This window comes from Zonotrichia leucophrys, chromosome 1 (genome assembly GCF_028769735.1).
Source record: "Zonotrichia leucophrys gambelii isolate GWCS_2022_RI chromosome 1, RI_Zleu_2.0, whole genome shotgun sequence".
In the NCBI taxonomy this organism is placed as follows: Eukaryota; Metazoa; Chordata; class Aves; order Passeriformes; family Passerellidae; genus Zonotrichia; species Zonotrichia leucophrys.
In genome coordinates this window covers 93,393,547-93,421,191 of record NC_088169.1, presented here as the reverse complement: position 1 = coordinate 93,421,191, position 27,645 = coordinate 93,393,547, and the positions used below count along the sequence as shown (strand labels likewise).

Genomic DNA, 27,645 nt, shown 5'->3' with positions numbered 1-27,645 from the left:
CTGCAGGCCAGTCAGCCTGACCTCCATCCCTCAGAAGGGATGCTTCCAGGCAACTAATCCTGGAAATTTTCACACACATGAAGAGCATGAAGATGATTTGGAGTGATCAGCATAGATCTATTATTTCCCTCTTAAATTTTATAGGCTAGAAGAGAAACACAACATGTGTTAAGATTTTTCTTCTGTATTTCATATAATTTGGAGATCAATAACTTAAGTGGCATTTCAAGAGAATCTTAATAAATAATGATTTTTGTGGAGTGGAATGGAATGGAATGGAATGGAATGGAATGGAATGGAATGGAATGGCAAGGTTAGGCAGACTAATCAGCTTTAAAACATTCTATGGCCATCAAGTGAGTAAAGTGACAACACCTTGTCTGGTTTTAGGAAACAAAAACCAGGAAATAGGCCTACAGATAATTAAAAAGCAACACCTTTATTTTTACCTGTCCCATGAGAAGAAAACAAGAGAATGGAGCCTGTAAGGAGATGTGAGCAAGGTGAAATGAAGGCTCCCAAAGGGAAAAGTAAGGTAAAATGTGATGTTCTCTCTCCTGCTGTGTGTCTCAGTAAAAGAGGATCTTGGAAACCCCTGAAACTCTGCAACTGCAGTTCGCTAAACTGTAGTCAAATGTGTAATTTTTCACTGTCAGAAAATAAGTGAGGTGAACTTTTTACTCTTAAATCTTGTCTGGTAGAAAAGGAGTCTCAAGGGTAGGTGACAGGTGCCAGGTACTTCATTTCTTTGGCAATGATGAATCACTGCTCAAGGTGAGCTAACATATTCACAATCTCTGCCCTGTCCTCCTGTCCTGGAGAATTCCTCTCTGCTGGAGCAATTTTTTATGGCAAAGCTGGGAGAGACCAGGGTATGGAGAGAGCCTTCCTGGTGTGCAGAAACAGAGACCTGAAGAAGACTTATAACTTGGAGATTGCTCAGTCTATATTCTTCTAGAGCCAAGGAGAAGTCTCTCTCCCTCTTCCCCATTCAGAACCATTGGCTCTTCATTCAGCCCATTTTCTCCCTCAGGGCAGCCAGCCCATTTTGCCAGCTCCTGGAAGTGGCAGCTCTCAGTGGCTGGAATGAGGAGCTACCAGTTTCCAGAGAAGCAAAGGTGATTTAGGACCTGCCCCTCCTGCAGCCCAAGCTCAGGGGCTGCTGTGGGGGTCACAGGGGCTGGCAACTGCTCTGGGGAGGGAAGGCTTCCAGGATGCTCTAGGAGAGGAAGGGACATTAATTCAGGGTCACATTCAAATTTCAGTGGGTGCCTCCTAGAAATTTCCTCCTGGCAGGGCATATAAGCAGAGCAGGTGATGGAAATGGAAAAAAATGCTGCTTTTTATTTTATTTTATTTTTTTAAAGGGGGATGTGGAATTCAAAGTAAAAAAAAAATCAAATAAAATCAATTGTGTTTTTTCCCCTGCAACTTCTGGAGTGCAGAGCTACTTTCATTAGTATTCTGTAGGTAAATGCTTGCTGCCACTTCTTCCCCAGCAACAGCTTTCTTGAAGAATATTAATATTTCAGAATTTGTAAGTTCCCCTTACGCTAGCTCTAATCACAGGAATACAAAATCCTCCCTTGCTTTTGGCCCCGAAATGCTGTGTAATGTTGCCACACAGTGTTTCCCAAATATCACTGCCTTCACCACGATGAAGATGTGATCTCTTCTATCCCCCAGCTCAGAAGCATTAATGAACAAATATTCGTTACACATTTAAAGGGTTGTGTCTGAAAATTGCTAGAGGTACAATTTACAAAAGAAGTTTATAAAACAGTTGCAGAATGGCTTTTCTTGGTTCTAAACACCTTGTTCTTTCCCCCTCCCCATGTGTGGGAGCTCTGACCCCTTTTTTAACATCTAAGGGGGATCAGGGGCGATGAGGAAACGCAGTCCCCCTCACCCCCTGTTTGTTCAGATCGATCCTGGGGTTGGTTCTGCAGAGAAGGGCGTTTAGTTAAACACACACTGGGCTGAGCAAACAGGTTGAAAATTCCCTTGGACTTTCTCACTCCCAGCACTGTCAGCCTGCCTCCAGCCCAGCTCAGTTGATCAGTGAGCAGGCTTTGCTTGCCAGGCTGCTTTGGCCAGATACCTGCTCGGGGTTTGTGTCTGCTCCAGGAGGAGGACAACCAGGAGAGGATGACGGGCCTGCAGGTAAGAGGCTGGGTGCCTGGAACCCACCAGTGCTGGCTCTAGAAACCTTTTCTCTGCTCACACTAATTCTTTGGGGCAGTTTCATTTTATTGTGCCCCTCTTTTTTGTGTCAAGGTGTGTTTTTAAAGCTTTTTTGGGATGAAGTATTTTGCTGTGTTTCATCTATAAATAAGCATTTCTCTCCCTCTTCACCTCCTTTGGAAATCATTCTTGGTCAGGACTTCTTCATGGTGGGAGTTGTCCTTTCCCCACCTTTGGCATGTGCCCCTCCTCCTGTCCTGTTTGCCAGGGGGTGTTTCCCCCTCAGCCTATGAAATCTGGCTGGCAACATCTGCCCAGATGTTGCAATCCGGGCAGCCCCGGGAGCGGCTCCATTCAGGGCTGTTCCTCAGTACCCCTTGCAGGGCACCTGGAGCAGCCAGGCTGTGGCCATGCCCTCCTCTCCAGGCCCCAGCAGGCAGCTGGCAGGAGCTTTCCCTGCACCATTTGCCAGAGCACGGGGCAGCTTGGGGAGAAGGGTGTGATAGGGAGGTTTGTGGCTCAAGCACAGGAACACGAGATTTGCAACCCTGAATCTCAACAGCACCTCACCACTGTTATGGGGGCCCAGCTGCCCCAGGGCCACTGGGGTGCAGGAGCTGCTGCAGCATGCAGGAGGGGCAAGGCCTCACCCCAGGACATGGTGAGTCTCAGGAACTTGTGTAGGATCATCATATTCCTCCCTGGACTTTGGGGATGTAATTGTTACTAAGCCTGTTCCTGGTTCTGGAGATACATGAGTGTGCTCCTTCCCCACCTTCTGTAATGCTCATTATTTTACACAGTGCTCTTACAGTGCTCATTCCCCTCTGAGGACTCCTGTCTCCTCAAACAGTAGGATTTCACTGTGCTTCTTCCCTGCCTGTCCACGACACTTCCCAGCTCTCACTATCCTCTTTCAGCAGCAGGACAGCCTTGTCCCTGCACCATTCCAGATGAGGATCCAGCCGGTTCATGTCATGGCTGTGACTGCATCTTCCATGTCCATCTCTGCCTCACTCCTAGCAGCCCTAACACCTTGTTGACCCTCGTGGCTGTGGCTGCAGGCTGAGTGTGGGTCTGCCCTGAGCTGCTCATGGCAACAGGCTGCTCTGCCAGCAGCTCCTCTTTGGGACGTCACATGTGTCCCTACCCCGTCACCACGTCACCTGCTTCACCTTCTCTTGGCAGCTCTCCTCCAGAACTGTTTGTTTACCCTTCCTCTCCACTGCCTGGCATCCATCCCTCTCTCTTGCTGTCTGCAGATGTCACATCCCAGCCTAGAGCTGAGCAGGTCCTTTCAGGAAAGGTCTGGCCCTGGGCCATCTCCAGCACTTTTGGAGCACAGGGATGTTGAAATGTCAGGGGAGGTGGCAGCTCTGTCTGGGGATATTGGCCCTGCAGCACCGGGGCAGAGCTCTGGTTTGTGTGCTCTGGCTTCAGCCTGCCAGGAGGCTGAGGAGCCCACACAGAGAGTGACAGACCTGCTCTGCCCATTGCCCCAAATGCTCATGTCAATGTTTCTGCATTTGTGTTAAACACTGCAGGGCTGACTGGACTGAGCTGATAAAAAGTGCCATGTTTCTCGTGGAGACAGGAATGTTGTTTCCCTGTGTCCTGCAGCAGGAGCTGATAGAGAAATATATTATGCAGTGTTTGAAGAAGGGTCTTAATTGCTTTGCAGACTATGTGTTCAGACTTCAAATGCATTTTTCCCATGCCTGCTGTCTAATCTGGAGAACAAAAGGTTATGGTTTATAGGTCAGAGCACGACACCCATTGCGAGCACTCTGCTTTACATCCCAGTTATTCCAATCAATGAGCTGTGCTGAATTTTTTATGCTGTGCTGGGCTTTTATCTCTCTCATTTTATCGAAAAACTACAAAACAAAAACCAAAGTGGAGTCAGATGAATACCTAAGGTCCTGTTGGCATAAAAATCTACAGGATCTTGAACAAAATAACAACAGTAGTTAAAAGCAGGGCTGAAAACAAAGAGCCACAGAGACTATTTTGTGTAACAGAGAAACCAGCTGCTCAATTACAATAGTGCCCATCAACCTACCCAGCCTGGAGATTTCTACAAGTTACCTAGGAACTGTAGAGGCCAGGCAGAGATGTAGGGGGAAGTGCTCTGGGATTCAAATCATGGTGCCACTTCACAGAGAAGGGTTGGGTTCCATTTTCACAGATTTCTCAGCCCAGGAAGGATGCTCTGCTGCTGGGCAGGCAGAAAGAGATCATTTCCCTTGGCTTGGGGGCACCTTGTGCAGCACAAACTGGGAAATGAGAGGTGGGAGGTAGATAAATAATACATAATAAATACTGAGAATAATACTTTTGGCTACATGTCACAGACTTGGAGGATGGGAAGGGAGAGAGGCCGTGATGTGCCTGGCCCTTCCACCACTGCTCCCACCAGCCTGTATCAGCAGGGTCCCTGCATGGTGCCCCAGAGCCCTGGGAGCACGATGATTCCAAGGCATGCAGGGAGCACATGTGGCACAGTTTTTTGGGAGCCCAGATAATGTTTGACACCAACTCCCTACGGGCACGTAGAGGAGAGAAGCCTCTCTGAGGTATGCCACAGGGAAAGAGAAGATGAAACAGGGAATAAGAAAAGGCACATCCAATCTCTAGGCAAAAGTCTTGGAGCCACACTCAGGGTGATAAATCACCAGCAAGGCGTCTCCCCTCCAGTGGCTGCAGTCCTGCCAATGTCTTTTTTTCAGCCCTCGATGCAGTTACCTGAGAATTCTTCTTTTTTTTTTTTTTTTTTTTCTTGGCAAGAAAGAATTTATTTGACCCAACAGTGATGCAGCAGCTTCTGCTGCCCCCCCAGAGGCAGCGGGGCAGTGGCACCCCCTGCAGCCCCTGGTGCAGCCGGGGAAGGCAGCGGCTCTGCATCCCAGCATCCTTCCCAGCCCAGCGGGAAGTGCCCCTGCCATCGCTGTGCTGGGGCACAGAGCCGCTGCTGCTGCCGAGCTGGTTCGCTTTCTTTCCTCTGGCCCAGCAAGCAGAGGCAAAGGGACTTTTGGGGATGTGGATGGGCAGCTCAGATGTGCAGGTCCCCAGCTTTTTAGCCCGAAGGACAAGGGATGGATTTGTCACAGCAAAATCTCTGTGCCGCCTTTCCCCCCCGCCCCAGCAGTGCGGCTGCCGGGGAGCACACGGCGCTGCCAGGGGCACAAACCCTCCGGAGAGCCGCCGGCTGTCCCCTCCCAGCCCTCCACCAGCATTCAGCAGAGCCTGTGGAACCTTGCTGACTGTGCTTCCAGAAAATCAGCTTGTTCCCTCTTCCGTCCTCTTCCCTCTTTCCTCCCCTTTTCACAGGGCTGCCCGAAGGCAAACGCTGGGACAAGCTCAGTGCTACCGGTGAAGGAGGATGCAGTGTGCAAGTCTCAGTTAATTCTGGAACTGCTGCAGTCCCATCAGATATTGCTGCATTTCCGTTCAAAAGGAGGGAGGGGGGAAGAAAAACGGGGCGGGGGGGAAATGTTCCAATACAATACATTTGCCAAGGCTGCTTAGGTGACCTACTGCTTTGCATATCAATATGCTTCTCGCAGAACCCAGTGGAGAGCAGCTCCTAGCGATGTATATTCATTTACAAGACGAGAGAAATATCCTCCCTGCACCGAGGGAAACCGGGATGTTTTCAGGTTCAGGCTGAGCAGGGCTGAGCCAGCCTGGGCCCCCTGGGAATGGCCTTCTCTTACAGGTCGCTGAAAGGAGCCTGAGGGAAACACATGATTTCTCTGGAGGTTTCAGGCTTGCTCTCTGAGTGTCTGCTACACTGGGAAAATTATAAGGAGGCTGCAATTTGCCCAAGTTGAGCACCCCTGGGGGGAATAATCCAGGCACTGTAATGCTATATATAAAATAAACCAGGTTACAGGGGCTTCTATAACCAGGTCTGTCCGCTTTAATCTCACACCTGTGCCTCCCGGGGGTCATACCATGCTGAGGATTGTCCCTGTGCCTGCCAGGGCTGCTCAGTGCTGGGGACAGCCAGGATGTGTGACAGCCAAGCCCGAGGGCTCCTGGGCTTTGCCATCCTGGCACTGCTGTCTGATGGCTGATGAGCAGCCCCGCCACTCCTGCAGTTGTTAGAGGGCAGCATTAATATTTAACTCCCTCCCAGGCCACGGGGCTGAACCGCCAGCCGCTGCCAGGAAACACCTCTGTGTCCATGCAGAGTTCAACAGAGCTGTTCTGTGGCTTCCTGGAGCATCTGAAGGGACTGTATTTGCATTTCTGACAGTGCAAAGCCAAGGTCTCTGTTATTCCTGCTTCCCTTAAGTGTCTCAGGCTTGCTGCAGGGCTTTTCCCTGTGCTGCAAAGCAAGGATCTGCACCCAACCTATCCTGTAGCCTTTAGCCATGCTCAGACCATGAGAGCTGACCATGTCTGTTCCATCTGTGGGTCTCTTGGGAATTCACTGCCCTAGAGACCCAGAAAATCACCCAGTAATGGATTAATCCTTGTTTACTACCATGGTGGACAGTTCATGCCCAACATGAACAAGGCTTTTGTAGGGCAGATCAGTGACACAGTTTAACTTGGCTGTGTTTCTCTTCATCCCCCATCCCATCTACATCCTGACCTTTTCTTTGAGCATGGGGATTTATCACAAGGCATGCCAACCAAATGATTCCCAGTTTCATTCCCTAAGAATCTGAGGACCCAGTGAGAAAATTTGCAAGGCAGTCTGGAGATTTTGGAACACCCATGACTGAAGCAAAGTCAGAATGAACGTGAATAGTGCTAGCACACATCCATAATGTTGGTGCATAGTTCTTCCTATCCATCACCCTGTTGTCCTTGAGTCTGACAGTATATGTGATATTTGGGTTATTTCTCAAGTACCTCCATGGAGCAGAATGCTGTCAAAATAGACATGCAGCCTTAGGAGAGCAATTCCTGTCTGTGCTTCCCAGCCCAGCACACAGTTACCTAACGAAGCAAATCCAGGAGCTGTGAAAATGGTCTGTGGCAACATGCAAGCAGATCACTTGAGAAAGTCTTAATTCATACAAAGAGCCTGGAAAAATGCATGGGAAAGCAATGGGTGGGTGGTTGGGAGAGGTTTTGATTGTGTTTTCAAAACAGTGATGATCTGTGTGGTTTGTTTTACAGTACATGTCTGGATTTGGAAATGAACATGCTTCTGAGGATCCACGCTGCCCAGGAGCTTTACCAGAGGGACAGGTACTGAGGGTTTTTTAAGTGCTTTATCAAAATGCACTCTTGAGTGACTATCTAATCCTTTGGCTCCTTTTCATTTAAACATGTTTCCTTTCTCTCTGCCACCATGAAAATTTCCAGGAGTCTTCTTTATACAAGACTGGAATAATAAGATGCTGGCAGAATTCAGAACTGAAGATTTCCATTAATACTTTCTATTTTAAGTTATTTGTGAGCTTCCAAGTTTCACCTTGGGTGTTAAGACCTGCCTAAATTACCTCTGCTCAGCAACAGGGGTTTTTTTCCTAAAGGAGTCTGCAATACAAGTGACTCAGCCACACTGAGAAGGAAGCCACCAGCTCTGGATTAAACCAGAGCAGAAATTTGAAGATTGGCAGAGAGATATGCTCATGCAAGAGAGGCAGATTTCACAACTTCTGTAGGAATGGGGTTCAATGAAGCTGACATACAAGTCTTTGGCAGGGGAGAAGCTTCTTTGGAGGGAGGGGACATAAATAAATACCTGTCGTAATTAACTGACAGATTAAATTTTAAAAGTAACTTCTGAACAAATTTGATGACAATAAATGATATGGAGTCATTCTGTTTTAAGGGAAGGAATTGCACCCGATGTGGTGCTGCCCTCTTGGTGCCCAAAGGTGAGAAATGAAACCCTGAAGAATTAAACCTCTCTCACCTCCTTTTGTGCTGGTCTCCTTTACACCAGCACACACTCTGAGACTGCCTATGGCTTCCCTTGGGTCTCCTGAAATCTTGGGACTTGGATGGCAGCACATCTGCTATGAAGACAGGCTTAGAGGGTTGGGGCTGTTCCGCCTGGAGAAGAGAAGGCTCCAGGGAGATTTTATAGCACCTTCCAGTACCCAAATGGGGCTACAAGGGATCTGCAGGGGGACTTTTCACAAGGGCATGTAGTGGATGGGACAAGGGAGAATGGCTTTAACCAAAAAGAAGGCAGGCTTAGATTAGATATTAAGAAGAAATTCTTTGCTACAAGAATGGTGCAACACTGGCACAGATTGCCCAGAGAAGCTGGGAACAGCCCATCCCTGGAAATGTTCTAGATCAGGTTGGATGGGGCTTTAAACAGCCTGCTCAAGTGGGAAGTGACCCTGTCCATGGCAGGTTGGTTTAAGGTCCCTTCCAATCCAAACCATTCTAGGATTCTATGACTTGATGCTAATTACCAATTAATTACCAATTGCCAATTACATCCCTTGGTGCTCCCTTTCCCCATCGGTACAGAGAGGCCAGTAGAATTAAGGTCAAATGGAGACCTTTTCAACTTTTGCTTTTCGTGAGTTTCCTGGATTTCCCCAGTCCTCATATTTTGCATGTTTGTGCCAGTGAGGACACTAACACACAACACAGGGACATGGTGAATGCAAATGTCCCCTAGGTGTGCATGGCAGCCCACGGTGTGCTTGCAAGAAAGACAAACTGCTGTGCTGGTTTGGCTGGTGCAGTGTCTTGTTACTGAGGCTGGCTAGAAAAAATGGAAGATAGAGGCACTTAAAACTGGAAGATCAATAATAGTGACTGCTAAAAAGGCAGTGGGATGTGGTGGATGTGCTCTTTGAGGATTTGCACAGTAGCACCACTTTGCAGAGCAGACTCCTCTAACTCCTGGGTGAGGTGCTCTTATCTGGACAGAGTGTGGACTCTGTATCAAAAGAGTTAATAGAAAAATCTGAAAACAAGTTAGACAAAAAAGATTTTCAGTCCCAGGAGTGGATCCTTTCTCCGATGCAGTATTTATAAGACTGGCATCTGCAGTAGTGCTGGCTAAGTTAAAAATTCCAAGGGTTATTGATCCCCCTGCTTCACTGCATGCCCGTACTGACAAGATGGAGCTGGAGGGCTGGAGGCTACACACACACTGAGAGCTTTAGCTCTCCCCTCTGCCCACCTCTCAGGGCAGGGTTTGATGCTGTATGGATGGCTGCTCTGCTCAGCAGCAGGATACAGGATGCTATAGTAGGCCTTGCAGGAGGGAGATGGGATAGCAATTGGTCTATGAGTGTCCCACTGGGGTGTTTCCTGCAGTTCTCACATATCTTTGCTTCTTGCTGATCTCAAAAAAATAGATGGTGGCCTACTTAGATCAAAATGCTTAGTTTCTGTTCTCTGGAAAGGAGGAATCTGTCCTCCACTTATGAACTCTTAAGGGTTGCTAAAACCTGTGCTGGTTGTACCCACAGCTCTGCAAAGGGGGAAATGCCCCCTTTGTACTCCAAAGGAGGACTCTCACTGTGCAGAAACCCTGCAGGAAAGCAAAGGCTCCTACACAGGTCACTGACGCTCTTGGGCAGCAAGCAGCAGTGTCAGGAGGAAGCAGTACAACACCAAAACCCCTGCTCTGGGCACTGCTTCTGTAGGCAGAGGGCAGGAGAATGGAGAATTCAGTGCATTCAGCCTCTGTGTCTTAATTAGCCTTTTGGAAAGGCAGCCAGACATGATGCTCTGGGATAACCCCTCTGAACACTTGGTCTGAGGAAAGTTTGTGCTCAACACTAGTGTGCTTTTCAGTCTGTATTCACTGGGGAGTATTTCCTTTTCCCTGATAATTCCCTGTTTCTAACCCTGTGCAGCACTGCCCCTTGCAGCTTACCCTATTGCAGCCTCAGTGGCTGTGCTGACTCCCTTGGGCACTTTTGTGGTGTGTGGGAATGGTGTTTGGGGTCTGGCTGGTGCTCAGAGGAGCAAGAACACGCGAGCACTGGAGCTGAAGCACAGCCCCAGGAGAGCACAGCACCCTACAGCACCAGGGTGCCCAGCTCAGTGCTCTGCTGGAGGCTTCATTCCATGGCACTGCCTCACTCCTTTTTCCTTGTCCCCCCGCAGAACAACCCCCAGGTGTGTCCCTATGGCCTGTACGCGGAGCAGCTCTCGGGCTCTGCCTTCACCTGCCCCCGCGCCACCAACAGGAGAAGGTACCGTGACCCCGGCGCTGGGGGGATGTGGCACTGGGCTGAGCTCTGGGGAGCAGGGGAGGGGCTGCCTCAGGGCCAGCACTGCTTCCTGCAAGCCCAGAAAGGTACAAAACCTCTGCTGTGCTCTGGGAAAGGAACAAGGACAGAAGACCACGGGTGAGGAGAGAAAAGGCTTTGGTGGGGGAAAGTGGGTTAAAAAAGAATGCTGAGCAAGGAGTGGTTGGGGTGGGAAACAAAGTGGTTTTCTGAGCAAGATGAGGAGGGAGGGGGATGTTCAGAGGGACCACGGAGTCCTGAATGGGTTATGCGTGCTGTGTGAAACAACCTTGGGGTTTCAGCCCTGCTGCTTCTATGGAGAGATCACCCCTGACACTGGTGAGCAATTGATGATGCACAGTGTCAAAGCCAAGCCTCTGAGAAAGATACTTTCCTCCTAAGGGATGTTCCTGCACACTGGTTGGGGCCAGTGAGCTGCTAGATCAGTCTGTTCCCATTTTGGGGCTGCCCAGGGCCTCAGAAAAGTGCCAGGACCCAGCATGATCTTTAACACCTCAGCAGTGCTGGGAACAGCTTGTTCCAGCCAGCAGCAAGCTTCCCAGAGCTCTGTCCCGGTTGTCATGCTCCAGCCATAACCAGATTGCAGAAGATGGGTTTCTCTTTTTGCTTCTCCCACTGTGGCTCTTCTGTCCCTTTTGCTGCTTGTTCAAATGAAAGGCAAATGCATCATCTGAGATGCCTCTGCTCTCCAGGCTGGTGCCAGCTCTCAGTGTGCGTGGGAAAGCGATGAATCATTGTTTGCTGCACGAAGTTGTCCTTGATGGAATTTTTCAAGCTCTCAAGGGAGTGCTCCCTCCTCCCCTCTCCCACTTGCCCAAACTGCAACCACCACTGTTAGCACATCACAAGCATGGGCTGCCCTGCCTAGCTCAGGCTTTTCTGATGCCCTCTGCTCTCTCACCTGACTGAAAGCCCAGCTTTGGGCTTGGCTGCAGCATGCAGTGTGTGTGGATGCTGGAGGGGCAGTGCTGGCAGGGCCCACAGCCCCTGCAGGCAGCAAGGAAGGAGAGTGACAGTCCCAGGCAGTGACAGAGGCATGGGGGGACCTCCTGCAGCAGCAGGAAACATCACATAAAACTCTGGCCTTTGCTGTGTGGGCATGCCCAACCAAGCAAGGGATGCTACTTTTTGTAAGGCATCCAAATTCAGATACAGGCTGTCTCCAGAGAGCTCCTCTGTTCTTTCCATTGGACACTGCTCATCCCTGCCTTGTCTGAGCTGCTTTGTAGCTGCTTTAAACAAGCTTCTTTTTCCAACTGTGAGATCGCTGTATTTCAGCAACAGAAAAGGCTCTATCTTTATTTTTTCCTATGCAATTGGGTGAATGTGAATTGTGTGTATTTACATGTAAGTAATTATGTGTAAATACACATAGACATTCACCTATATAAAGCAGGACAAGTTTGTATTTAGAACCCATCATAAAAGCCATCTCTCTGGAAACCTCTGGCTGTGAGCTGTTGTTTGCTATGTAATCTTAATATTAATATTACTAATTTGATATTTAATAAACCTCTTGTTCCAGTTGCCACCCATGTAAATGTTATTCTAGGAGCTCAATCAGCCAGCAGCCACCCAGAGGGTTTGACCTCTTCCCCAGGCTAACCCAGGTGTTTTCCTTGTTTGTAGCTGGCTGTATCGAATCCTGCCTTCAGTCTGCCACAAACCCTTCAAACCGCTCGAGGAGGGCCACCTGACACACGACTGGGATGAAATTGAGCCTGACCCCAACCAGGTAACCATGCTGGAAGGAGCCCTGGTCCTGCCAGGAGTTCAGTCAAATGTCAAACTAACCAGAAGTGCAAAGGCACTGAGTTGCAAGAGGTCTGAGGGAGCCGTGGGTTCCTGGGGGGCTGACCAATTCAAAAGCAGGGTCTTGTTTGCCACCTGTCCATTGTTCCTCCCCACGGTCCCCCAAGGAAGGACAGCCCTCCATGCTTGTTGCTTCCCATCCTGACAGATCCTTGTGCTGCTTCCCAGCACGGCTACAGTGCCACAGGGTTAGATCTGTGCTACCTGGCAGCTCCCCTGGAGCTCCTGCTGGCCACCTTTAATCTGCTCTCTCTTCTCCTTCCTTCAGTGCCCCCCATGAAATTCTCGTGCCCCAGCTCAGCCAGCAGAGCAGCTGCATGTCTCTGCCATCCATCCTCTCCCTCCCTGTGCTTTTGGAGAGGCTGCTGGCTGCCAGCCCATTTCTGGGCAGCCCTTGTGGGAAATCTCTCTTCATTCTGGAGATTCAAACAGAGAGATGGCATTTGTCTTCCTCTGTTACAGCCTTGCCATTGTCTTTAATCATGATTTCTTCCCTGCCAGCCCCAGAACATTTGGTTTTGCTAATCTGTTGCCATTCTCCTCTCAACATCATCTCATGGTCATTGGTTTTCACTTCTCTCAGGTTTTGCCCTTTGATGCATCATGATCAGCTAATTTCCAGCCTCCCGGCAGCCTCACCATTTGTCTAAATAATTTCCTGGATCTGCTGGAATATGTTTTCCAGCCATTGACCAAGGAGCAGTGACAGGCTCATATTTACATGCCTCTGGTGCTCCTTCCCAGATAAAGCTCCAATGACTTCTGTTATCACCTCATCCATCCTCGATGTCCTTTAGCACCTTTATGATTATTTACGAATACAGTAATTCCAAGATGCCCAGCTCTCAAGCATTTGAAACCATTTATGTGTAGTGCTTTTTTTGTCTAAGGTAACAGCAGCAAAGCCCCTGCCCACTGCCTCTCTTGCCACTTTCAATGGCAACCACCAAACCCAGGAGAGTTATTTCCTGGCAGTAAGTGGGAGCCACCCTCCTGCTTTCCTTCTTATCCTCTCTGAAGCAAAGCCAGAGACGAGGTTCACTTTGCTGGACAGCACCTACTCTGCCCTGAGATGCTTTGTGTTTCACCCAGGTACTTAAGGAGCTTCAGCAGTCCTCATCCATCTAAAAAGATGCCATATGGAGGCACCTTATGCAAAGCCCATTGAAGTCAATGGGGAAAATGACCCTTTAAAATTACCCAAGGACAATGGCAGAATTACAAAAGATGACAGAACTGAAAAGGAGTCAAATGTGATGAAAAAATATGGGGTGACATCTGAGCAAGAAATGCTGAAACAGAAGAAAGCTCTCCAGACTGGAACAGAGATTACAAAGGGAAACTATGATTGACAGGCAGGGAAAAAACAAATATCAATAACAAATGTCACAGTAATAAACCAGCCAAACAAAAACAAACCAACCAACCAACCAAACAAAAAAGCTCCAGACAAATATAAACTGTGGAACTTCTTGTGAGAGGATGCAGGTGGATTCAAATCCAGCAAATATTTTGGACTCCTCTGGCACTTTCTGCCTGAGGACCTCAATAGGCTTTGCAAGAAGTAATTAGTGCCGCTCATGGCTCCTGCTCATGCAGGCAGAGCTATTTCTGCTTTGGATGTGGGGAAAATGAGGTGGAGCAAACAAAAATGTCACGTTTGGGTCACAGAAGGACTGAATCATTTAGCATGGAGCACAGGACCATAACAATTTGACTGTGGAAAGCTGGCTTATCTGAATTTTTTCACTCTCAAAAGTGTTGTTAATAGAGACAGATTTTAAATAGGATTTTTTTTGACCTTGGCACTACACAGGCCTGCCAATTACTTTACAAAATTATGATTAAAAATTTTAAAAGCCCCCCCAAATAATTTTTTTTAATTAAAAAAAAACCCACAGCAACAACAAAACCACTTGTAAACCAGATGATCAAGGCAACGAGGAAAGAGAGGAAAGAGCTCAGCAAAGAGAAGCAGGGGAAGGACAGGGGTCTACTCTCTTTTGAATTACCACTATTTGTGTTCTGATCACTGGCACCTCCTTCTTGTTTTTTGTTTGCTGCAATCTAGCTGCGATGGAAACCTTTTGAGATTCCCAAAGCCCCTCAGAACAAGATGGACTTTGTCAGCGTAAGTTGGGGAACCAGGGCACCTGGGCATCCTCCATCTCTGTTTCCCCTCAGGGGGTGGCAGGGCACACAAGATGCTCAGACCTGGGGTAATATTGGCAGGTTTGAAACCACTGGGCTTGCAGAGCATCTGTGAGAGAAGAGAGGATTGCAGATTTCAAGCAACTGGCAGTGTGCTTGATTTTCTTCATTGACTTTCAAGGAACTCTTAAAGAAAGAAAAAAGCCCCAAACCCTCAGTTTTCCCCAGATCCTTGGCTGGAAAACACCAGCTTACATGGATTTTAAGAAACCTTTATTATATTAAAATGAATTCAGTGCATTTGACAAAGGGCCACGCAGAGAAAGGCTGGGGGCAGTGTGGGAAGTGAGAGAGGAGGTGAGACCCAGCCAGAGGGAGGGGAGAGGGGAGGAACGAGGGCTGTCCCTGCTGCCCTGCCTTCTGCTCACTGCTGGTGCCTCGGGTTTGCCTGCAGGGACTGCACACCCTGTGTGGTGCTGGTGAGCCCCGAGGACGCAATGGCATCGCCGTCCATATTTTTGTCTGCAACACCTCCATGACTGACAGGTCAGTGCCCGCTGCGCTGGGGGCTCAGGCTGCTCCAGGCTGTCTGTCTGTCTGCCACCACCTGGAGTCCAGCTCCCAGTGTCCCTGTATGTCCTGTGCTCCTGTGTGCACAGGCAAACGTGTTCTCCATGTCCACAGCGGGTTGTGGTCAGACACTGGAGGAGTGCCTGAGGAACCACCAAGAGAAGTAGGCAGCTGGACATGGGGTGCAGCAAGAGGAGGTGTCTTGGATTTAGGTCCTGCAGCTGCTCCTCAGAATTGAACACACCTGCAGCAGGCACTGCTGCTCCCTGCAGCAGCTCAGGGGGGAAATGAGCCCCACGCCCCAGCTTACAATAGCTGATGTGCCCATGAGTACAAGGGCAGGGACCTGGCAGAGGTCAGAGAACATCCTGCTTCCAAGCTGGGCCGTTTACTTAAGAGCTGGACTTGATGATCCTTGTGGGTCCTTTCCAAGTCAGAATATTCTGTGAATTTGTGAAACTCTGCCATGTCAGTCTCCCAGAGCAAACCTCCCCAGCTGTGGCTGTGGTGTGCACAAATGCATGGGCTTATGGCACCTTAACCTTACTGTTTCCCTTTTCTTTAGATGCCTTTATAATTCTGATGGCGACTTCCTGATTGGTGAGTTGATGCTTTGGCTTCTTTGTTCCTCCAGGTGGTTCTGCCTGGGCTACCACCTGCCTGCCTCTTTGTTCTTCCAGAGCCTGGGGCTCTACAGCCAAGATTTGGAGGAGAGGGTTGACTTCACCCCTATGCCATGCAGATTTGGTGGTCTGGCACCAGCTCTGCTCCTGTGCCAGACCTCAGCTTTTTGAGCAGTGACCCAGCTTCCTCAGGGATCATTTCCCAGGGCTCCCCAGACTGGTATTAGACACGCCACAGGCAGAGGTTTTCTGGAAATCATAAACCTCAGGATTTCAGAACAGCTTACAGTTGGATGCCTTTGTTGCTTTAGCCCAATATTATTTGGCACGGCAGCTTAGCTCCCATGCTGTGCCAGCCTCAGGCAACCAGACTGCCACAGTGAGCATGGAGGTTGACACATAAAGTCCACACATGCTGAAAAATATTCTGAGTGGTATCAGAAGGCAGATATTTGCTTGTATCTTTCTTGAGTAAGGAACAGGAATGCCTTCGGGACACCAACAGGAACATTTGTTCCATCAAATAGCTATTAAATTGTTCTCACTCACCTCCCTCACTACTGTGAAGTAAAAGTGCCAGGGCAGGTTTTGTAAATCTGCTAGTTTTTCAAGTCAAAATGTGAGCTCTCTTGTGCCAGAACAGTCATGAAAAACAATGCAGATGTTAGCAGAGTATTGCTTCTACCCTCAGGAAGCAGTTAGTCCCAGACATCTCACATTGCCACAGTCCTGACAAAGATGGGTACGTGCACTCTTTTGTACGAAGATTGTGAGACAGAGAGGTATGGACCCAAATGTATCAAATCCCATTTATCTGGACTGTGGTGCAAACCTTACACCAAGGGGCCAGGAAGTTTTGGCTCATCCAAGTACCTTCTGTGACATGGGGATGATGGAGCTGGTCAGGAAGCTTCGCTCCAATGCAGGGCTCTCTGCTGCAAGAGCCTGCATGGGAGCCCAGACTCTCTGTGTAACTGTGCCAAGAAGGGCCCATTGCTCTTCCTTGGAGCCTGGGTGCTCTGACAGGGAGAGAGAAGGTGGCAATCACCACACTACTTCGGATCCTCTGCCTGCATTTTGTTTCCACAGTACCCCAGCAAGGAAAACTGCTCATCACAACTGAGTTTGGGAAGATGCTAGTGGAGCCAAATGAAATCTGTGTCATCCAGGTAAGGGCTGAATGCACCTTGCCTGTGGCTCAGAGCCAGAGGCTGGAGCAAGCCAACTCCTGCACTCAGCTGCTCATGGTTTGTCAGCAAAGTCCTGGGAGTATCTTAGTGTCTTTCTTCATTTTCCAGCAAGGAATGCGTTTCAGCGTGGAGGTGTTTGGAGAGACCAGAGGCTACATCCTGGAGGTGTATGGGGCACACTTCGAGCTGCCTGACCTGGGACCCATTGGTAATGATCTCCTGTTACACCTACAGTGAATTCCATAGGGAAAGGCATGAATTACAAGCCCAAATCCATCACATCCTCCCATGCACATGCTCCTTCAAAGAGTTGTTTTCCATTCCAGCACTGTTATTTCCCAGAAGAGCCCAAAAAATGTGACACACTAGTTGTCCAGAGATTCCCCTGGCACTGAAGGAACCATTTGTCCCCCACCCTCTTTCCTATTGTTTTCTTTTCAGTTCTGGTCAGCGTGTCCCCATCTGCTGGCTCTGAAACTGTTCCTACCAAAAGAAACCCAAGAGGCCATCACCACTGATGCCTCATACTTACAGAAATGGCATAAACTGGAGTGATAGGAGAGAATTTTTCTGGTAAAAGGAAGGGCAGATTTCAGAGGCAGCTGAAAATGAGATATTCCTGAGGCCCATTTTATCTTTAATCAAGTGGTTTTTTCCCCCTGCTTCTGTTAACAGAGGAACCTTGGAGCTCTAGAGTGCTTTAGTGTCAGAAGCTGCTTCCTCTGGAGAATTAGAAACCAATAAAATGAGCAGAACAGGACTTGGACCAGCAAGACATTCACATCCCCATGTGGTGGTGCTGGGGAGGATCTGCTTTCACTGAGTGCAGGTCTAGCTCTCAGAAATCACAGATCCTCTGTGCCAGATGCCTCCTGCTCTGTGCAGGGTCACAGATCATGAAGACACAGCCTCTTGCTGCCATGACAAAGATATTGTGAGGGGACACAGCATCTGAAGGCCTGCTGCCCACATTGTGATTGCCCCGTCAGCTTTCTGGCAGTGCTCACCTCAGGTTATGTCACCTTCCTCATCCCTTGGGTACTGGCCTCCAAATTTATCTTGCTGAGAAAAACACCTCCTGCTTGCTTCCACTAAGATTGTCCCAGGGAAGGGAAGTGAAACTCCTTTTGTAACAGCTAAAATAACTACAAAACCAGTGCTAACAGTTCTCCACTTTCAGACTGGTGTTTTGGCGTTGCTTTTTTAGTTTTAGGTTGGATTGGGGTTTTCCCCCCCACTAGATATTTTTAGTTCTCAGCATGACCTAGAGGACTAGCCATGCTTCAAGCAAATTAACTGGTATTATCAATCAGTAACAAGCTTGGCGTGGCACATCTGTGTTCAGGGGCATTTGTATCTCATGGCCATGGTGAAAGTGAAGCTTGTCCTTCTTTCAGTGGAGAGCCAACCCAATCTGCAGCTGTTCAGTGGAACCCCATTTGAGCATCTCTTCTGTGTGACATTCTGGGCACATCATTTTCCACATGGAGCCTACAGTGTTTTTCAGCAGCTTGCCTTTTAGTCAGCTGCAGCTTTCTTCCATCCCCCATGTATCTGTGCCTGCTCCACTTGATTATTGATATGGTTGCCCAGCCTGTTTGTAATAAGTTTTCCCATTAGGTAGTTTTTCAGACACAGTTAGACTTTCTTTTGGATTTTGGTTTGGAGTTTTGGGGGTTTTTTTTTGTCTCCAGAAGGCAGGAACCTATTATAAGGCTTACTTTCTGGAGAAAAGAAAAAGTCTGCACTTGCCTGTAAACCTTTTCAGGAGGTGGTAATTATAAGAGCTCCTCTTCTCACCATCTACCCGCCTTCCCCTCAGAGACTAAGATCCTTTGTATTTCAGTCTTACTTTATTTTAACTTCACTTTTCACTTGTAAAAAGTGACAGCTGGAGAAAAGCAGTGACTGTTAAACCTTAGCAGCAGGTAGTAATGTCTGCACATTTTTATCCAAGAAATTCAAAACCACTTTGTAACAATAACACTAACGAGGAGAAGAATGCTCCAGCACCCATATGGTGCTTTGCACTTTGAAAATGCACTCTTCACATTAAGCAGCTCAGTATGCCCTGAGTCTGTAGGTATCACTATTTTATTGCTCTCTTTGTTAGCATTCAGAAATGCATTTGGTCCCCTTGTGACATACCTCGTAGCTTCTGCATGGCTAAGCATCCTGTCAGCAGGATGTCCAGGAACAGAGAGCAATTCATCCTCCATTTTTCACTTAATTCCTGGTTGTTACATGCCTTTAATTGAGGATGACGTACTAATCTTGTTCAGAAGGCAACTGGTGGGACCTCTCTTAGTCACAAAAGGAGCACGGACCTGAATGCTAGGATGAATTACAATCACCTGCTCTCTGGAGTACAAGAAGTACATGACAATTTCAGGTTCCATGGTGGGCCAAGAAGCAGTTGGGCCACTCAGAACACAGAAAGGCACCCACAAAGCCAGGAAATGGCACCAGCCTCTCACTTCCCCAGCAGATTGCCCAAAGAGCTTTGTCACCTTTTGTCCTTCTTTCCCAGGAGCCAATGGCCTGGCCAACCCGCGTGACTTCCTGGTGCCCGTGGCGTGGTACGAGGACCGCCAGGTGCCAGGGGGCTACACAGTGATCAGCAAGTACCAGGGCAAGCTGTTTGCAGCCCAGCAGGTGAGGATGTCCTGGGAGAACAGCTAACACTGAAGTGCAGTGACTGCCAGTGCATGGCCTGGGATATGCAGCTCAGCAGCAGGGATGTCATCTCACAAAGCCCTGCTCACTTATGTGGAGCAGAACTGAGCCCTTGTCTTCTTGGGCCATTCATTTTCCCAGCTGAGGATCCTCAGCCTGGGAAAAAAAAGTGTTTGTGAAGACTTGGTTGTCCAAAAACTCAACAGTGTCTTTGCCTTCTAATGTTTATAGTGACAATGTAGAAATGAGGAGCTGGTGCTACTGTGGAAATCCAGAGCTTCCTTACCAGAGCTGGCGTTGCAGCTGGCCTTGTCCAAACACTGCCTGAGCACTGAAAAGCTCTTAGAAACCAAACTCCAGAGGGAAGGCTGAGGTTCACCAAGGAGAAATGCTGAGGAAAACCTCATCCTCACAACACTGGGCTGTGCTTAAATAGCTGCCAGTGTACCTCCCATCAGTACTAAAGCCACTTTTCACTTGGGAAAGAGCAGCATCCTGCGCATGTGCAGCATGTTGGAAGGCTGTGTGTGGTAATCCTCTGTCTCTTTGCTATGTGGTAATCCTCTGTCTCTTTGCTTTGCTAGGATTACTCCCCCTACAATGTTGTAGCTTGGCATGGGAACTACACGCCATACAAATACCACCTGGAAAAATTCATGGTCATTAATGCTGTTGCTTTTGACCACGCGGTAAGTTCTGGAACTGGGCAAGGCAAAGCAAAATTTTGTGGCCACCATACCACCCAAACCCACCCTGAGCTCCAGGGGCTCTGTGCCTCTTAGAAAATATGTTGTGCTCTAAGAAACAGTGTGAAATCTTTTGTGCTGCCTTCCATGGGTCCAAACCAAGATTTCATAGGAGAAGACATCCTCCTTTGTGGTACAAAGACATAACTGGAGGTTGATCAGCTTCTTAAACAGCTCTGTGCAGCTTAGCATAGAATTTCTCTGCCCTGGAGGAGGAATGAATACTGATGCCAACATACACTGTGCAACTCAGCAAAAACACCGTTGCTTCAAATTCTTGTCTTGATTTATTTCTTGCTATTGGACAGGCTCCTTCCTCTGGTTCCTCTGAGTCCAGCACTGAATTTCATTTTGAAGAGCTGGCAGCTTTTATTGCAATAATTTCTAGATTTTATGGAAAATAACTAAGGCCAAAACTAATGTAAGCAACTCATCTAAAAAAGACACCAGTCCAGTGGGAGAGATGAGATGTCCACAGCAGTGCAAATGGGTATGCAAGGGAAACTGGAGCATTTCTAGTGAGAGAACCAACCGAAAGTATTGTTTAAAACTCCGGAAAAATCTGCCAGGGGAAGGACAGGTTTGGGATCAAAGCCCAGAAAATAATTTTACTGGACTAGAGATTTCAACAAGCCACAATTTCTCTGCAATTTCTTCTCCATTTGTAAACTAACAGGGCCATAAGGCTAAATGCCTCTAGCAGGATGTTCCTGTCCTCTGTAACTGGCTAAGGAAAAGGTGTGGTTTTGTGGTAGGAGTGTTGGAGACTGCTCCTGGAATTGCAGTACTTCATATTGCAGTGTTGTCCACCCTCCTCATCTATGCTGCCAGCTACAAGGGCCAGGATGGGAAGGATTGTCAAAGCTGCTCAAAGAAAGAACCATCCAGATCCATTCCTCATCCTCCATGTGCAGCATGGAATTGAGCGCTGTCCCCCAGGGTCCCACATCTCATCCACACTATCAGGTGCAGGTGACAAAAGTGTTTAGGCCAGGGAGAGGCTGTATCAGTCAGCTTTACCACCTGGGTGACCTGAGCAGACAGCTCTGAGCCCTGCTCCATTTCATTCCTTTTTGCTTTGCTTTTTTCCAGGATCCTTCCATCTTCACTGTCCTGACAGCCAAGACGACCCGTGCTGGCGTGGCACTCGCTGACTTTGTCATTTTCCCCCCGCGCTGGGGGGTGGCCAACAACACCTTCCGCCCCCCCTACTACCACCGTACGTCTGTGCCTCCCTGGCTCTGCCCAGGGCTGCAGGAAAGAAACAAGTCCCCATTTGTTTGAGAGCGTGTGCAGGGAAGCAGCAGTTTGGTTTGTTGTCCTTGGCTCAGTTAGTCAGCTTCTTGGAGTCAGTCAGTCCTCCCTGGAAAATGGACAAATCCAAAGATGTTCCTATTTAAAGCATCTCACGAAAACTCAGAGGTGATGGGCTTCTGCATAGGTGTATGTATCTGTACTCAAGGGGCTCCCACAGAGCCTGGGTGCATATTGAACTTGGCATTGTACAAATGAGTCAGACATTGTCCTGCCACCCAGCCATGAATCACTTAATATCTCATTGGAGTACATGGATAAAGAACAGGAGAAAGGGAAATATCATATTACAAGTGGTGAGAAGCCCAGAGGGATGTAGAGCTGGCACTGGTATGGTGAGATCAGAGTTACAGCAAAGGAGGGAACTGGCTCTCCACAGCCCTTCTTCACCACCTGTACAGTGATGGACGTATTGCTCACATTTAAGAAGCCAGTGATGAGGAATTGGCTTCTCAGGCAGGGAGTTGGTTGGTATTTTTTGGATTTGGTTGCCATCTGCAGATCTGGATTCTTTTTGGCAATTTTTTGGCTTTGTCTTGGCAGAGCATGGCAACATGTTGCATTGAATGGATGCTAGAAATCCAGTTCCTGACATGGGACTGCCCTTCCAGGGAGAGGATGAGACACCCTGCTCTGTGAGATTGAGGAGGAAAGCATGGCCATCCAGCACTCTTTACACCAACAGCTAACAGGCTCCATCCCAGAAGATATCAAGTGACCGTGCTGTGGTCATTTTGATGTGCTGAGAGGATTTTTGCACACTTACTAAGCACAGTTTAACAGCCAGTTCCTTCTGCCACTTAAATTATTTCCAAACACCTTGGAGGCCAGCAGAATTAGGGACACTTACAAACATAGCAGTCAGCTCTGCAGTCATCTGAGTAAATTCCACAGGCAAAGTCCTGCCCTGTTATTCTACTTTCATTTGCAATAATGAAGGTGACAGGAAAACACATCTCCTGACTGGCTGGGATAGTGCCAAGACACTTTTCCTAGACCCTAGGAGGTGAGACACACTGCTGGTTAACTTCAATGAAGTTGCTGCTCATCAGCAGTGCTGTGCTAATTTTACACGGATGCATTGTGAGCCATAACAAATATGAAGTTGTTCAACCTTGCTTCTTCTGAGCTAAAAGGCAGAAAGAGCTCTCCTTCTCTTGTCCATGTTGTGATGATCTAAGAGCACCCATGAGGACAGCTGTGGCTGCCATAGCTACTCACTTGACCAAGCATAAGCCAGAAGCTGGAGCACTAAATTCATGATGAGTAGGTTGGTTGTCTGCTCTACCCCAGCCATGGAGAGGAAGAGCTTGAGTGAGTAAGGCACACATTGTGATTGTCAGCTATCAAGACACTGCACATGTTAATTCCTTCTGCAATTAGTGCTGTGACGAGAATGTTGTTGCATTAAGAGAGGAATAGCAGGACTGAGCAACTCTGGGGTAGAAGTGCCATATTGATTCCAACAAGTTCAGTTCTGCTGAACTCCCTTCTCTCCAAGTATTTCACCAGGGGCTTATTTTGCTTGCCAGAAATCCTTTGTTGCCTGCTCTCCTCAGGTGCAGTGGAAAGTCTGTGTTCAGAGAATTTTGATGCACTCGAGAGTTACATTTCATTAACTTTGCTCCAAGTATAGCAATGGTGTTTCAAAAGTATTCCTCTTAGACACTGTAACAATTTCACATACTAAGGGGGTTGTACAGCTTGTAAATACTGACTTCTCCTGGCTGCATTTACATCCTTAGAGGCTGTGAATTACTCCTAAGTACTTTTGAACCTTGACTGAAAAACCCTGATACACTTTTTATACCATGGGCATACATAAATTCTGTCTGAGAGAGTGCTTATGTGATTCTCATGATGGTGGGCCCTTAATACCTACTGGCCACTAAGAGATTTCAACTTCACAGCATCCTGCTTGTAGACAACACTATTTAACTAATGGAACAGAGGCACACTTAAGTTGTTTGGGTTCACATATAAAATTTGCAAGTGAAAAAGAGACTGGACTCTGCTCATCTCCTAAGTTCCAGGCTTGTTTCCTACTTACTTGCCCAGTCTTCCTCAGAGATATTAAAATTTCTGTTGCAGACAAATTGGTATCCAGCTCTCAGGGTCTGTACTGCAGTTTAAATGCGTCAAGTGCAGTACATGAGCGGGTTCAATGAAAATCTCGTAACTATCCAGTCCTACATGAGACACTGACAACTTGGAATGAAAATTAATGAATGTTTGCATACATATATAGGCCAACTCTGCTTTGAGCTAAATTAGTTTTGCTGTTAAACATTTCAGACTCTGGATTGTACTTAACAAGGATTGAACCAGTGGTTAAAAAGGGCTATATATAAAATAGCTAGGGAAGCATGTCCTGATTTTGCAAAAACTAACTGCTGAGAAGAAAGATGCCATATTGTTTAGTCACATCAGGTGTAGGAAAGCTGAAAGCTTGGATGACAAGTGTTAAATAGTTTCCTTACTAGGGAGCATAACTCAGTAAGTACTGAACAATTACATATAACCATCCTTGCCTACGTTTGTGGTATGTTATTCTAGTGGTTTCAGAGGGTCTACTGGAAGTTATTCTTCCTCAGGGAAGGACAGATTTGGCTCCTTGTCTTTGGGCATACAGTGGATGTAGAGAAATAGGCAGATAATGCATGAATTAAAAGCATAAGGTAGTGAAGTGTCTGACTGCACTAGAGGTGGTAGAAGAGGATTATCAAAATAATTTCCTGCTTATAACCTGGGACAGCAGAGCAAACTCTCTAATAAGACTGTTGATCAGGTATACTGTGTCTGTAACACAGGTGTGATTCCTGAACTTCCTTTCCAACGCCTCACAATCCCTAATCCAAGTCTGTAAAATCAGGTTACACCATGCAGTCCTTATGCAGGTGTGTTACTAACACAGCTCAAGATGGCAGGAAAAGCACAGGTCTAACAACATCATTTAGGGATTGGTGGAACCCCCTTCATTAAGGTGATTTCTAATGAACTTCCTTCATCAGGGAGCTCTGTTTCTGAATTCAGGAAGTAAAATCCTGTACAACTTTACAAGCATAGCCTGTAGGATCCCTGATGTCCCCTAGCATGACAGATACCCTGTCTAGAAACTTCCAGTGCACCCTCTGCTTGGCCCAGCTTAGCTCATGGGTTTCAAGGAGCTCACAGCCTGTCTGTGATCCCTCCCAAGCACCGTTCTTTGCAGCCTCTTCTCTTTGCCTCCTGCAGGGAACTGTATGAGCGAGTTCATGGGGCTCATCAAAGGCCACTATGAAGCAAAGGAGGAAGGTTTCCAGCCGGGAGGCGGCAGCTTGCACAGCATGATGACCCCTCACGGGCCAGACGCTGACTGCTTCGAGAAGGCGAGCAAAGCCAAGCTGGAGCCGGAGCGGGTCGCAGACGGGACCATGGTAAGGAGCCAAGGGAGCTGGTAAGAACTGGGGTAGTGCCCACTTTTAAACTAAAGCCTAGTACTGTCACTTCTTGCTGGCAAGCTGGAAAAGTACTTGGACCCAACTGCTGCAGCATTCAGCTCCCTTACCAGTGAGCACTGCTCAGCTCCCAGGAGCTCCCCTGGAGACATCCAGTGCCAGGCAGCTTTGATCATCTGCTCACATGTACTGCTGCCTGAGCAGGAAGCTGGGAATTTCATTGTTGTCTTAGCCTATGGGCAAAGAAGCAAACACCCTGACTGTCCTCCTGTCTCTACCCCCTAAGATCTAATGATGACCATCAACAGAGCTTGAACTAGAGCTTTTGGAACAACCTGGCTTTCCTAGGCAGGCACGGAGTCCAAAGTCACTCCTGAGACCTGACTAATTCCAGCATTGCATTGCCAGATCTGAAGAGCATTCTCCCTGAGTTGGTCAGGCTGAAAAGAGAACCTGGAAATACTGGACCATGTATACAAATCCTGTTTGTGGTAGAGCAGACACCTTGCCTGGATTTAAAATTTTCCTCTTACCATAACCTACCTTTCCTCTTCCCAACAGGCCTTCATGTTTGAATCATCCCTCAGCCTTGCTGTCACGAAATGGGGCCTCCAGACCTCAAATCGCCTAGATAAAAACTACTACAAGTGCTGGGAACCTCTGAAAAGCCATTTCAACCCTAAATGCAAGTAAAGGGAAGTGCTTGCTGCATGCAATCTGAGTGAAGGCACTCATGGAAATCCAGCACACCTACATATGATGGCACAGTCAACTCAGGCAGTGCAGAATGCTCCAGCACAGAACAGCACTTCCACCAGCCACCAAGCCACGAAAATTATCATACCTAAGTAACATGGGAAATGCAGTAAAACCCATCATTGCTCTTAACTTTCAAGTACCCAATTAAAGCTGGTGACATGTTGAAACTGAAATAGTTGTGTGGCTCTCACCACATGGAGCCGGTGTGAAAGCTGCACCTTGTGTGGACATGAGGTGCCAGCTGGCTCCCATTCACAGGGCCTGCTGAAAATACAACCCAGTGTGTCTTTCCCAGGGAGAGGCTAGAGACTGACAAAGCATTGTATGCTGTCTGTATGGGAAGAGCTTATAAACAGAGCTGAAGGCTCTAGCAGGCCTAAGCCCACTATCAGAGCAAGCCACTTGAACCTGCTCATCCATGGAGGGCTGCCAAGGAAAGACTTGGTTGTCAGAAAAGTAGACCACAAATGATAAAGGCTGGAGAACCCAAAGCACTTCACTGCTAAGTGAGGGAAAGTTTCTATTCCACGCTCTGGCCATCCTGCAGTATCGACTTGTTTGTCAGCACTTGACAAATTCTCTCCCTAGTTCTGTGCTAATCTACAGCATAGCAAATGTGAAAGGGCTTCTCTGGCCAGTCCAAGCATTTGTTCCTGGGAAGGTACCTGGAAAAAAGCTCAACTGCAGACACCGTGGGGGACCTCAACATTTATTGGAGTACACAAGCCTCACCCCCAGCTGGTGAATTCCACAGGGTGGAGGGAGCAAGCAAAGCCCCAAGTAGAGTGGGAACCATGAGGACAGCCAGGCACCCCACACTTCAGGCCTGTACTTTAGCACATACCCACGTGGAAGTTTCTAAACTTGGTGCCACCAGATTTACGTTTCTTACTTCCCCAGAGAAGCAATTTTCCCAAAGAGAAGGAAATGTAGACCTGTAACACACAGTTATCAGTCAGTCACATCCATCATCAGTTTTGGATCTGCACCAGGTCCTTGGGGAAAAAAAGGCATCAGCTTTGAGCAAAGTATTATAAAATCTACACAGAGACGTTTACCCTAAAATAGCCATTTCAGAAAAGGACATTTGGGAGAATCAATTTGCCAGAGAAGCTGATTTAATCAGACTGATCCAGGGATAAATAAGGTCTAAATGTTTCACAGGCAGAGGAGAAGAGCTTGTTTTCTTTTTGGGACCTTAATTATCATCCAGGGACCTACAGGCTTGGATTTCTCTCGTACAGACACATCACCAAAGCATATATGGGTGGTAACACATCAGTCAAGGGTAAAATTCCGCAAGGCACATTCACTTTCCTACCTCCACCCTAGATATCTGAAGGGAAACTTCTCTTTCCTTCCTCACTGCACCCAGCACCACTGCCCCAAACATCAACCCCACCTCCAGCAGCATGGCATGCTCATTCCTAGCAAGAAAACAGCTTGGAGAGTTCTGGAAATAACAAGACATAAAAGTAGGGCAGCCTTTCCCCAAGCACCCTGCTCAAATCTGCAGGGATCAGAGACTCAGGGCTGGAAAGGGCTGGAAAGGAAAGGGCTGTGGCAGGTGCCACGAGCATCAATCCAACGCTGCTCTAAAAGACCAGAGGCACTATGCTCATCCACAGCCCATCCTGAAGCATTTGCTCTGCTGGCCTGAAACAAATACAGCTGCAAGGGAGAATTTACATGTGTGGCAACTCAAGTTCCAATTAGCTGAGGAAATGGGTCCTGGGAGATCAAATTAGTTTGTGGCAGCAAGAATAGCTAATTTAGCATGCTCAGACAAGCAATTATTTCTTTCCCTAAATACCACTCTCTCCATGCACTGATGCCTCTCTGCACTGGTCCACAGCCTTATCTTGTAATATCATTTGTGACAGTCTTTTAGGAGCTATTCTGCAGAGAATAATACAGGTTTGCTTTAGTTAAACTAGCAGAACAAGCTGCAGAAACTGGTGCAAAAGGGTTGCTGGAAGCACATATGG

At 47.8% G+C, this 27,645-nt stretch overlaps 1 protein-coding gene across 1 annotated transcript; it reads left to right on the top strand.

Annotated features, from left to right (window-relative positions):
- Nucleotides 1–1,995: 1,995 nt before the first annotated feature.
- On the top strand, nucleotides 1,996–25,830 carry HGD (homogentisate 1,2-dioxygenase). The gene is made up of 14 exons (XM_064702752.1): nucleotides 1,996–2,163; nucleotides 7,321–7,392; nucleotides 10,234–10,322; nucleotides 12,009–12,114; nucleotides 14,263–14,322; nucleotides 14,797–14,888; nucleotides 15,478–15,512; nucleotides 16,625–16,704; nucleotides 16,834–16,933; nucleotides 19,256–19,380; nucleotides 19,986–20,090; nucleotides 21,240–21,366; nucleotides 24,696–24,877; nucleotides 25,460–25,830. Exons 1-14 carry the CDS (start codon nucleotides 2,149–2,151, stop codon nucleotides 25,589–25,591), a joined length of 1,320 nt encoding a protein of 439 aa, XP_064558822.1. The 5' UTR covers nucleotides 1,996–2,148; the 3' UTR covers nucleotides 25,592–25,830.
- The last annotated feature ends 1,815 nt before the right edge of the window (nucleotides 25,831–27,645 follow it).